At 46.8% G+C, this 13,439-nt stretch overlaps 1 protein-coding gene across 1 annotated transcript in view; it reads left to right on the top strand.

Annotated features, from left to right (window-relative positions):
* Window positions 1–11,405: 11,405 nt before the first annotated feature.
* Window positions 11,406–13,439, top strand: part of LOC146869070 (E3 ubiquitin-protein ligase TRIM39-like) — a 183,767-nt gene continuing 181,733 nt past the window's right edge. The window contains exon 1 of the mRNA XM_085653375.1: window positions 11,406–12,667. Within this exon, the coding sequence (XP_085509501.1) occupies window positions 12,254–12,667 (414 nt within the window). The 5' untranslated portion in view covers window positions 11,406–12,253. The remainder of the gene's footprint in view (window positions 12,668–13,439) is intronic.

Genomic DNA, 13,439 nt, shown 5'->3' with positions numbered 1-13,439 from the left:
CATGTATGTGGTACGGATTTAATGGAAAGCAAAGCTAAGGGCAGTACATCAGGCCATTTCAAAGATGCGGAAGCCTGTACCTTGGCCAATTTTAGTTTTAGGGTAGAATTGTAACGTTCCACTAACTCTGCTGATTGTGGGTGAAAAGCAGCATGAAAAGTCTGCTTAATTCCTAACCCTTTCATGAGGAAATCAACAACTTGCCCAATGAAATGAGGTCCATTGTCACTCCACAAAACTCGACAAATGCCGAATCGGGGAAAGAACTCCTTTAGGAGCACCTTTGCTGTAGTAAGAGCTGTATTATCTTTCGTGGCGTATGCCTCCTCCCATTTACTAAAGGCACAAACTACTACCAAGACATACTTCAGGTTATTACAGCGTTCAAGCTGGATGTAATCCATTTGCAGGACCTCAAAAGGTGCAGTTGGTACTGCAAAACCTCCTGCTGGAGTTCGTGTTCCCTTTCCAGGATTATATTGGAGACAGATCAGACAAGACTGGACTATCTTTTTAGCTGTGCTGGCAATATCTGGATGATCCCAAACTTGTATAAGTTGCTTCGCCTTTGAGGACGCTCCAACATGTGCCGACCCATGTGCCACGTGAATCATAAGATGTAAATAGGCTGTGGGTAACTTCCATTTTGTCATTTCTTTATTCCTTCAACAGCCCTCATCATTCAGTGTTCCCTCCTTAGAGCATTGGTCTAATTCATCAACAGAAGCAGATCGCTGCGTGTCCAGCACCTCTTGTCTAGCATTATGCCAACGTTCAGCCTGTGACTTAACTACATACATAGATGTAGTACTTCGCTGCATTGCAGTCTCACAAGCTGTGTAGTCCCCATGCACTATTTTTGTCCCATGTAAAGTAAGAAAGCCTCTTTCCTTCCAGAGTTGCCCAAAATTATGACCCACTCCAAAGGCGTATCGGCTATCAGTGTAGTAGTTAACAAGCAAATCTGTACTAAGCTCACATGCTCTTGTCAGTGCTATCAACTCGGCTGCTTGAGATGACTTCTGTGGAATGTGAGCTGTCTCAACTACTGTCTGAAGTGTTGTAATTGCATAGGCAGCGGATGTCGTACCATCAGGCAACTTCAAGCAGGACCCATCAACCCAGAGTTCCCCATCAACACGAGAAAGAGGTGTATCTTGTAGGTCAACACGACCCTTTGTTTGTTCTTCAGTAAGGGGTATACAATCATGTAACTCGTGTGACAGAGACTGAGTAGCTGGAAATGGCACTAATGTAGCAGGATTTAGAGTCAAACTTCTTTTCAGTGAAATATGAGCAGCCAAAAGTGTCAATTCATAGCCTGTCAAGCGAGCACTAGTCAAATATTGTGTTTTCGTTTGATTTAAAAGAGCCTTAAGTGAATGGGGTACTAGCACAAGCAATCTATGTGACAAGACTATTCCCTCACTCTGATGTATGGACACAGCCATTGCCGCCACTGCTCGAAAACACCCAGGCAGCGCACGGGCGACTGGATCAAGGACAGCTGAGAAATATGCACAAGGGCGCTGCTTATCACCGTGTATCTGTGTTAAAACCGAGAGAGCGCAACCAATCCCTCTCGTGTACATAGAGTGTGAAAGTCTTAGTGTAGTCTGGAGTTCCAAATACTGGTGCAGAACAAAGAGCTTGACGTATCTGTTGAAAATCATTCTGACAATCAGTGGTCCATGGGAGAGGCATCAGAGTGTCTTTAGACAAAAGAGCCAACAAGAGTTTAACAATGTAAGAAAAGTTAGGGATCCACTGCCTACAGAAAGAAGTAAGGCCAATCAGTGCATGAACATCCTTCTGAATACGGGGCACAGGCGTGTCTAAAATAGCTTGAATGCGGTCTGCTGTAAGTGCACGTCCCTCCTTAGACAGGAGGTGACCTAAGTAGGTAACCTGCTGTCTACAATATTGCAATTTATTCCCGAGAGACTTTGTGATGATGAGAGGCAAGGAATGATAGCAATAACAGTGTTCCTTCTTCACACTGTTCAGGGGTATCAGCAGCCAACAAGATGTCATCGACATATTAAATAGGAGCCACCCCTTTTGGCACGGGGAAAGAATCAAGCTGCCTTTTCAATGCCTGGCTATAAATGCTAGGATTCTCTGTATACCATTGTGGAGCGCTACAAAATCTGAATGATCGATTATTCAAAGTGAAGCCGAACAAATAAGAGCTGTCAGGATGAATAGGTATTGAGAAAAATGCATTTTTCAAATCGATTACACTAAATGTAGTTGCCGTAGGAGGAACCTTAGTAAGAAGTGTTGTGATGTCAGAGACTACCGGATATTGGGGCACTACTATTTTATTAACTTCACGCAAAACAATAAAGCATCTGTAAACTTTAGAATCAGTGTATTTTTTTAAAATAGGAAGAATAGGGCTATTACAGGTATTGTAAGGGACTTCTTCCACAACCTCCACTCTGATGAAATCCTGAACAATATGTATCAATGCTTTTTCGCCCTCCCGAGATATTTTATATTGGGGCAGTCGAGGCAAAGAAGCACCTTCCTTCACTTGAATATGTACTGGTGGGATAACCATTTGTCCCACATCGGTATCTGATGTGGCCCACAAGGTACTAGGTAGCGATGCCAAAGCAATATCCTCTTTAATAAGACAAGACCTCTCAACCATTGGATAGTTATCGTTTAAAATAACATGCACACCCTCTGGGGAACAACGTATTGTGGCACGAAAATGTTTAAGCATATCGATATCCACAATGTTAGCCGGCGTGTTAGGGGAAAGCAGAAATGGACATGTTGCAGTGAATTTATCAAGACTAAATGCAAGTGGATGTGACAGTGGGGAAGGTTTCCCATCGAATCCTATCAATGTTAGCGTTGTGCCAGATAGGGGAGCCCTAGGAACCAATTGTTTAGACAGAGCACTACGAGTAGCTCCTGTATCAACCAGAAACTGATCAGTAGAATCGACATTGGGACCCCTCTGATCTACTGGGACCTAAACCGATCCCTTACCCCATCCTAGGCATTCCTATGCATAATCAGAATCCTTAGGACCATCAGCCGTATAATCAGACATTTGATATTTATTTATTTATTTCTGATTTTGTATAGCGCCTGGTTACACTGTCAGTGTGTCCCCGCGCTGTCAGAAGAGCTAGTTGCTCCGTCAGTCAGACAAGACGGGGCTATTCCTTAGGAAAGAGGAATGTTTTAAGTTTCCTGCGGAAGATGAGCTCCGATGTTTCCACTCTTAAGCTCAGGGGGAGAGAATTCCATTTATGTGCCGCCAAAGTACGAAAGGATCTACCCCCCCATTCTGGCTCTCTTGTGTCTGGGGATAGCGTGGAGGCCTGCTCCTAATGAGCGGAGTTGTCGGGTAGGCGTATAGGGGCAGAGAATGTTCCGAAGGAAGGCCGGGCCCTTGCCATGTACGATCCTGTGACCAATGCATAGGACCTTGAAGTCGATCCTTTCATTGATCGGAAGCCAATGTAGTATTTGTAGAGATTTTTTAGAGGCGGCTCTTCTGGACAGCCGGAGGACCAGGCGAGCGGCAGCATTCTGGATTGTCTGCAGTCGACGCCGACTAGTGGCGTTGGCGCCTAGATACAAGGCATTGCCGTAGTCCAGTCTCGACGTGACAAGAGCGTGGACCAGGGTCTTCCTTGAGGATTCTGGGAGCAGGTCCAGGGTCTTACGGAGTTTCCGTAGAATCGAAAAGCACGTACCAGCGACCCATCTGGTGTGGTAGTCGTAATTAAGCTTTGAGTCCACCCATACTCCAAGGTTCTTGACCTGATCACTGGGGGTAGGGAGAGGCCCCAGGGTCTGTGGCCACCAGGCAGATGACCAGACTGAGGGGGGTTTTCCTACAATCAGCACCTCAGTCTTGTCTCCGTTCAGACGGAGGCAGTTCTTCGCCATCCATCCAGCCAGCTCTTGGAGGCATGATGAGAAGTTCGCGGCGGCTTGTTCAGCAGGTTGGGTCAGAGCGACCACCAGCTGAGTGTCGTCTGCGTATGTCACTACTTCCACCCCATAGCGTTCCGCAGTAGTAGCCACGGGGGTGACATATAAATTGAAAAGGGTTGGACTGAGGCTTGATCCCTGAGGCACTCCTTGACCGAGGTCAAAGGTGTCGGAGCGTGCTCCTCCTTGCTCCACCGAGAAGCTACGGTTAGTAAGAAAAGATTCCAGCCATAACCAGGCCGTGCCTGTCACCCCTCCTTTCTTCAGACACTGTAGCAGCGTATGATGTGCTACAGTGTCGAAGGCTGCGCTGAGGTCCAGGAGCACTAGTGCCGCCACATACCCGGCGTCCACGTGCTTCCTCAGTGCCTCAGTCGAAAAAAGGAGGGCTGATTCTGTGGAGTGGCGGGCCCGGAAGCCTGATTGATTGGTATGCAGGAGGCCTCTGGACTCTATGTGTGCTGAGAGTTGTTGGTTGACCAGCTTTTCCGCCAGTTTTGAGAAGAAGGGTAGGAGCGAAATGGGGCGCAGGTTGCTAAGCTGGGACGCACTGATATGGGGTTTTTTCTTAAGAGGCAGTACGACTGCTTGTTTCCACCCGTGTGGGACCTTGCCAGTGTTAAAAGAGGTAGACAATATATGGCCTACATACGGTGCCAGAAGACTCATGGCACTGGCCAGGAATTTGGCAGGGGCAGGATCGTGAGGGGAGCCTGATTTGATACCTTTAGCAGTGGCTATCAAAAGGTCCTCCGTCGGAACCTGGTATACTGTAAGGCAGTCTTCGATCTTTGCCTCCCAAGTCGCTTCTTCCTGAGGAGGTAGAAGGTTGGAGCCAGTTCTGGCATCATCAGGGAAACTGGTGTAAATGTCGCGTACTTTTTTGTGAAAAAATTCCGCAATGACGTTACAAGATTGTACTGAGGTATCGGCCTGCTCTAAAGAGGGGGGAGGTGTAGTGATCTCTTTATAGATCCTAAAGAGCTCCTTGGATGAGCAGTTAGCACTATCTATACGGTCAGCGTAGAAGGTCGCTTTGGTTTTCCTAATTTGGAAGTGGTATTTTTTTATGCTAGCTTTGTACACATCTCTTGCCTCTGGTGAATAGTTCTTTCTCCAGGCACGTTCGAGCCTCTTGCAGGCTGCCTTGGTTTCTCTAAGAGCTGTGCTGAACCAAGGTGCAGTTTTAGTTTGCCGCTCCGGGCCCTTATTGGCCCAAGGGGCAGTGATGTTTAGGGCTTTAGTTATGTGTCCGTCCAGGGCCATGCAAGCCTTGTCAACATCTACTCCTAAGTCTGTGGGGGAACCATTCAGTAGGAAGTGATATTCAAAAGAGTCCATGGAGAAACGGGCCCATTTCCTTTGTTGTTTATTGGCGCTATGGTGGGTTTGTTTATGGTGAGTCTTGACTAGGAAGTGAAAGGGGACTAGGAGGTGGTCGGTCCACAGCAAAGGAATGGGAGGGTCCTGTTTCAGATCCTCCAAATTACTAAAGATGGGGTCAAGTTGGTGCCCCTGTCGATGGGTCGGGAGGAGGGAGACTGTTTCTAATTGTATGGTTTGCAGCTCTTGACGCAATTCTTGAGCAGCTGAATTGTTGAGGTCTTCGAAGTGGAGATTAAGATCCCCTAATACAAGGAACTTCCTGTATCTTCCTGTATATTGGTTTCGTCTATCAAAGGTATTAGAAGAATTTGGATTGTTTTCAAGTGTCTCAAATCTGATACGATTATCCATGCCTCCCCTATTTCCTGAGTTCCCTGGGCGGCCTCTCATACTTCCTCTACCCCGCTGATACTGCTGATCTCGCAAAAGGGGGCACTCAGAACGCCAATGTCCAATCTCTTTACAATAAGCACACTGATCAGAAGACAAAGTTGCACGAGGGAAAGGGGGCACACCAGGGGGATACATCGCACGCCCACCTCTTCCACCACCTCTAAATGGTTGACCATAGACTTGAGCCAACATAACTTTTGTTTTTAAATCCTTAACCTTTTTATCCTCCATACCTTTTGCTTCCAATTCCTGACGCTCATAATACTGGCCATAGTCAAAAGGGAGACGGGGGAAGACGTAGTCCATGAACTCTCGTAGGCCTTTAGGTGACTAGCTATTTCTGGCAACATGTTGGTGACAAATTTGTCTACGAACAGATGCTTACCCGTGTCATCTGTCAATGACTGCCCACTAAAGTCATGGAATGTCTCTTCAAATCGCGTAAAGAAATCAGAAACGGACTCATCCACTTTCTGTTTACCAGACGCTAATGTAATCCAATCTATTTTCTTAGGGGGTATAAGAGTTTTCAATTTAGTCACATTAGCTTTGGGAAGATCTAATATCTCCTGTCGTGGTTTATCCGTAGGCTGTCTTGAAGCATCTATTTCCTCTAAATGCACCCAAGTATCACCATAGGCTACATTATCATCTACCTTCCGAATTGATCTCCACATATCAGGGGGTAAAATAATTGCCAAAAATTATCTGGCAGAGTCATAGTACAGGAGCTAATAGCTCCTTCCACTTCTTCATAAAAAGCGGCCGGATTTTTCCGCGGGTCGGGCAAGGCAGCTTTAAGAGCCATAACGCCTGCTCTACTCCAAGGAGTATAGACCCAGTTATAGAAAAAATATCCTTGTGCATCATCTGAATCTTTATCGTCATTCGTTCCCGTTCCCTTTGGGGGAACAAACAGAGGTGCTGCTTCACGCATGGGTTTCATAGCAAATACAGTATTACTTGTAGCTCCCTCTTGTTGTTCCGGGGACTGTACTGTTTGTTCAGTTGGAGCTTTACCAGCTGCTTTTTTTCTCCTCTCGCAGCTGGAACGTCTCAGTGCGCAATTTAACCACTCGCCTAATTAGATCAGGCACCCGTGAAGGACGAAAGGTGCCATCACTTAATTGTTTATAATCAGAATTTATACCAGAGGGCTCTAGATCATCAGAATGTTTTCTAAAACTGAGTATTACTTCCCAAGTAAACGTCTCTACAAAATATAACTGTTCTAAATCTATCCATTACTGAACCATTGCTCCGAGTTCTGGAGCAGAAGCACTCCCACAAGCTGCTTTACGAGCAGCAGATCGAAGAGTGGCCTTGCCTTCAGTAGTCAAAGTAGAGCGAGTCTTGCGCCCATCTTGCTTATCTTCACCTTTTTCTTCTGAAGACAAATGCCCCTCATCAGAACTCTCATTCACAGGGGCACTAGGTAATTTATACAGGGACGGGGGTCTATCTAACAAGATGGAATCATCTTGAGGTCTATTAAGGATGGGATAAATGGGGCGCCTAATAGGGTACTGGCCAGTTACCTCTAAACGACGCTCCCTATCTTATTTTTCTTTTATTTCCTTCATTTCCTTATTTTTCATTTCCAATGCTTTTTTATATATAGTTTTTCGCTGTTCTTTTTCTGCGATAGCTTCTTCTTTCCTCACTCTCTAATGCACTTCTTTCTCCCACATTCATACACTATCAAACATATCTTGTCGACTCCTTCGTTTAAACAGACACTGCACTACATACAGAATCTTTTTTAAATCAAATGACCCATTTACTGGCCATCGTAGATCAGGATCCTTTTTCGTATATTTGTTCCAAGGTGTACTATACATTATGTAAGAAATACCATATTTATTATACATGTACCTATTAGGTGTCCCCTATAGGGGAGCCAGCTGACTTCTTTCTGAATCCATTTTGGTACCACCAAGACAGCAACACAACCTACATAGTGTGGTAGGAGCAGGCATGCTACCAAATTATAGTAAAATATTACTATTAAAAAATCTTCCAAAGTAGGAAAAATCTCCACATTACCTGGCTTTATCTATTGTTATCTATTGCAACAGATAAACAAACAAACAAACAAAACCAGAATCTTAGCCAAGCAAATCCAAAATCAAACATAAGTCTCCAACCTCCAACTGCCAATTTTTTGGTCACTGCAAAACTTGCGCCAAAGGAGGTCTCAGTCGGGACCGGCCACCACCTGGAGAGTCAAATTGGGAAAACCGGAAAAGTCACTTTGGTCTGCAAAGACAAAGGTCTCCTCATGCAGGATGTCTCCTCAGCAAAATTCCATTCCTCCATCAAGACCACTCCTTCGGGCGGCCGCGTCTCCGATGAACCCCACGAGTCGGGCGCCAAAACTGTTTAAATGTGCCTTTTTAGGGGCACACCGGTGCAGGGTTCACCCTTATCTTTCTCCACGGGTCCTCAGACTAACTAAGAAGAGATTGGCACTGAAGCTGGAATTCAAATAAGTTAATCACTCATGAGTGGGACTACATCAATACAACACCCTCAAGTGCTGTAGGAGGTAGTCATTGTAGTCACAGACCATGGTGCTGTTATACTGAGTTTGTTGCAGAGTAAGCATGTAGTTACAAATAGAAGGTACAGCATACACAGGAATAACTACGAACAAACATGGGCAGATGGATATCACTTAGTCAGCAAAGTGGGAGGGGAAACAGAACTGCTTACAGCAGTCAAAAGACAGTTGACAGTTACATTTTTAGCCAGGTGCATTCTAGCAGCTACAGGCCTTTACTCAGCACGTCTTGCTTTGGCTCAGTACAGAAGGAGTTAACTAAAGCTGATGACTCAAGCAGAATAGAAAAGCAGGCAACAGTTAAGACGGAGGAATCATAAGGCTAACAAAATGGATGCTGCAAACAAGATGGCTTCAGCTCATGCTAACAGAAATTATTTCCGATTCCCACACCAGATGCCAGCTCCATACCGTGCAATTGGTATGCATTTGTCTTCATAGATGATTAGTAAATCAGCAATTGGTCACTTTCCTAGCTTTCTAGCAAAATGTATCAATGCACTGGTTGCTTTGCAAAATAGCAATTTTCTTGACTCAATAGCTTTAGCCCAAAGGCCCCTTCTTTTGAATACAATGCCCAAATAAGAAATATGATCAGTAAAATTGAGTTTCCTGTTGTTAATATAGAAATCTCGGCACTTAACATTGGGCTTGAAGCATTAGATGGACATGCGTGGGAGGTATTTATAATGTGTTGGGATATTCCATTCTCGGTATTGGAGTCAACAGGAGTATCTCCCACCTCAGCATCAACTTGTTGGACATTAGCCAAAGCCACTATGCATGGCGAAGTTAGGCCAGGCGAATTATTTCTGGAAATTTGAGTTTGGGCCACATAGTTGCTTCTATTTAACGAGTCAATCAATATCCTCCAAAGAAGAAAGCATATCATATCTGTTACACAGAGGTAAACTGAAGTAGGAGTTGTTCATGGGGTGAGTATAACTCTGCTGTGTTACGTTGGAATTGTAATTTATTGGAGGATAAAAATAGCCCAGAGGCAGTACATTTATTTAATGTTTGATCACATAATTGGAGCGATGTCTACGCAGAATCCCTTGTGTCAAGCTTGGCATTCTAAATGTAAGGACAACGCAAGCTATATAAAGCGGTTTTTTCTCTTTACCCCACCCATCTCACTCTTCTCCATGTTTTAAACTCCCTGAATAAAGCATCTGTTAAGCTAGTTTTAGATCCAAGCCAATAAAGGGCCTTACTTCTTAAGGACTCCCAGGATTCGATTGACTTTAAAGTAAGTTGCAGTACATTTGTCAATATTATTGTGTAGGGAGTGGCCTCTGGCGGCAAGCTTAAGAGTGGCTCCTCCCCATTTTCCCTCTCCCTCTCCCTTGGAATTACACGGGGATTGGGTGACGGTGAAAAACCTCTAGGCCCCATTTGGGATGGCACATTTTTTTGGTTTAAATTGGGAATGCTCTTAGAACGAACACATTCCCCAGGAACCAGTTGTGAAATATCAGCCTGGGAGGACTGAGGTACCCTACCGTCGTTTGATACACTTCCTGGGCAATTTTGCCAGGTATTAATAGAGCTTACACCCTGTACTTTACTCAACAAGTCCTCAATAACAGATGTCATAGCCAGCAATTTCTCTAGAGGAACCAGGGCTGACTTATGATGATTGGGGAGATTGTCAGGTTCTAGGCCCTCCCTCGAGGTCTTGGGGTTTTCAGGGGTAGTAAGAGACTCAGTGTGTCCAGACAAATTGATCATTGCACCGTTCAAGTGCTCTAGGCGACCATGCAATAGAGCAAAGTTTTTGTCTATCGATTCTTTGATCCGTTCAAAGAACAGTGTCCAGGGCAGTCACACCAGCAATTATGGTAGCAGTTTTAGCCTCCCGCATTGAGAACGGCATTGAGTGGGGGACGTCCGTAGTCTGAGTGCCAATGGAACAGGTCGCCACCACATGGTTGCACCAAGGCCCCTTTTGTTGTTTTGACTTTTAGGGACCCACGCCCTTCTTGCGGCTCACAGGTGCTTTTGCCTTTGTGCCCACTAAGGGGAGATTGGAAGTCCGGGTCCTAGAGGCTATACTGAACCCGCTGGGAGTTTCCATGTGTGATGCTATTAATTCATCCTGTGCGGGGACCGAAGTATCCGGGGTAACCGGTGCTCTCCCTTGAATCATGGGAAGTGAACAAGTTTGATGTTGGGTTATACAACCCGGGGTAACCATGCCTAGTGAGGATCGCCTCTGCAAGGATGAAGGATCTAGGGAAAGCCGCCTCTCCGTTAATTCAATCTCATGGCAAAGTAATGTTTCCGCCCTCGTGTCCACTTGGCATCCAGTGTCCCCTTGGCTCCCTTAAATTTATTCACTGCTGGGTTACTTATGATTGGATTAGCAATGTGCGTCACCACCAGGTGAATAATTACAAGTCTCAGATCACACAGGCAGAAGGTAAGGAAACACTGCTGTACCTGGAGTGAGTTGAGTCTGAGAGTGGTGACAAGGGGCCTGTTGTTCGAGGGTAGGCCCAGCCTCCTTCGGGCTCAGACGGGCGTGGATGGGCCCGCCCTTAGGCCGGGCTTTGCCCGGGCGCGGCCCGGGGGAGCCCGCGCTTGTTTTTATAGCGCCTCCAGGTCCTTTCAGATGACTCTAGCGGCTCCTGCTGCAATGCCCGCTGGATGCTGGAGTGCAGGTAGAGCAGGTAAGGCAGGCAGGCTGAAAGCGGGAACTCCCATCTCAGTCACGGACCCACCGATCACAGCGCAGAGACTGCAGACACTGACACCCTCACTCCACGGGGTAAGGTACTCGGAACCAGAGCTGAGAAGACACCCCAAGACACTGTCAGCCTGTCCTGACCTTTTAGCTAACATTGCTTTGCATTCTGGGACTTGTAGTTTTGTTTTACCACATTCTATCCCAGCGTGCAAGGTCCAGTTCAGTAAAAGGTCAAGACTGTAAAAAGGTGTCATGTGACATGGAGTCACTAATCAGAGCTGATGCAAACCTCATGATGGTGGCGCTCTCTGCAAACAATCAGACACTCCCGGCGCACAGGCAGACACTCCTTGCTCTGCTGCACTTACTCCCACCTCCTGATGCTTGTTTCCTCTGTTAAGTTAGTTTTATTCCTAGCGCCAAGGTGTCCTCTTGAGTGAACGTTTCATTTTCACAAATGTGTTCCAGTCCTTTCCAGTCACAGCACACAATTTGGCACCCCAAGATGCAGACGCCCCCACTCCCCAGTGCAGACTCAGACATTCGTGTGTCTCCTGCAGACACCCCAAGTGCAGGCTCAAACATTCTAGGGTTATCTTAGACACCCCAAGTACAGGCTCGAACTTTCTAGGGTTATCTGCAGACACCCCAAGTACAGGCTCAAACAATGTAGGGTCACCTGCCGACATCTAGGGGCATTACACATAATTATGCCCCCCACTTGCAGAATGTAAAGAGGGCCCCCGAGTTTCCCATACCTGACGGATATTCAGAGGCATTGGACTGAATGGGGCCCCTATGAATGGTTAGGTGGCTCCTAAAAGAGGCCCCCTGTACCTCAGTGGCCTGGCCTACGCCCCTGCAGGCACCCCCAGTGCAGCTTCTTATGTTCCCAGGTAAACTGTTGACAGTCCCAGCTGAGATACAAACAATCCCAGGTCATACATTGATAATCTCAGCTCCGCTGCAGACGCTCCTTGCTCTCCTGGGTTAAAGGCAGACAGTTCAACTCTGCTGCACACGACCCAGTTTATCCACTGACTCTCCCTTTTCTGCTGCAGACACCCCCAGCTGTTCTGTACAGAGGGGGGCGTGTAAGGAAGGAGAGACAGACACTCCCCTTTCTGCTGCAGACACCCCCAGCTGTTCTGTGCAGAGGGAGGGCGTGTAAGGAAAGAGAGACAGACACTCCCACTTCAAAAACTGAGAGAAACGAAACTTAACTTCACTTCGTCCTCTCGGGCAGGAAGTGGAACATGGCTGCAGCGGCTCCTGTCCAGAGCCTGAAGGAGGAGGCCACCTGCTCCATCTGTCTGGAATATTTCACAGACCCCGTGTCCGTGGAGTGTGGACACACCTTCTGTCTGTCCTGTATCACTCGGTGCTGGGAGGGGCTGCAGACAGACTTCCCCTGTCCCCAGTGCAGGGAAACGTCTCAAAGTAAATCCCTCCGGCCCAACAGGCACCTGGCGAACATGGTAGAAATCCTGAAACAGCTTCAGGTACCGAGTGCGACCCCCCAGGAGGCGAATCTGTGCCGAGAACACGAGGAGAAACTGAAACTGTTCTGTGAAGATGACCAGGAGCCCATCTGTGTGGTCTGCAGCATGTCACGTGATCACAAGCCCCACACGGTGCTCCCCATTCGTGAAGCTGCCCAGGAGTACAAGGTATGTGTGCTACAGAGCTGGGGCAGGGGTGGACCCAGTACACATGGCACTCCAAGAGGCAGCCAAAGAGTACGAAGTATGTGTGCTTTAGAGGTGGGACAGAGGCTCAACTAGAGCCAAATTTCAGGGGACAGGGGGGGCTAATTCTTCCAGCAATAGGCAGAGTGGAGATGCAGGGGCTCTAAGAAGGGGTGAAAAAACAACTAACCCTCGTTATCAAGTGAATGGTCGTTTAAAGATCTGTGAAGTACTCGGGTGCGGCTGCCAGCTCAACAAGCATTAAAAATGCAATAGGTCTCGCCTTTGATTAAGTTAAAGCCATTTGCTTTGCTATACAATACCATTAGCAAAGCAAATGGCTTTCTTAATCAAAGGCGAGACCTATTGCATTTTCAATGTTTGTTTGAGAAGGCTACAGTGTAGGAATGTGCACGCGTTGTTTCCTGTCCTGGAGCAGAAACTCTGCTGTTCCCAGGCAACATTTGGAGGTGCAAACCTGCTTGCTTAATCTTGGCTTGCCTTTATTTCTCATGTGTATTTTTTCACCTGACTTTCTCGTCCACTCCAAGAAGTCCAGAGGATGGCAAAGGATTGCCCTGTGCCTTAAAGTGACCACACGCCAGATACTGCGCATAATGACTGCTGCCACAATAATGTACAGGCGAGGAGACCCTGCAGCAGTGACGTCTGCAGGGAAACACTCCAGCACCACCTTGTAACTTTTTAATAATATGGCAAACACCTCTGTCTAACCCCCCAGAACTCCTAGAAC

Source organism: Triturus cristatus, chromosome 1_1 (assembly GCF_964204655.1).
Source record: "Triturus cristatus chromosome 1_1, aTriCri1.1, whole genome shotgun sequence".
NCBI lineage: Eukaryota > Metazoa > Chordata > Amphibia > Caudata > Salamandridae > Triturus > Triturus cristatus.
This window is presented reverse-complemented; position numbering and strand designations above follow the sequence as displayed.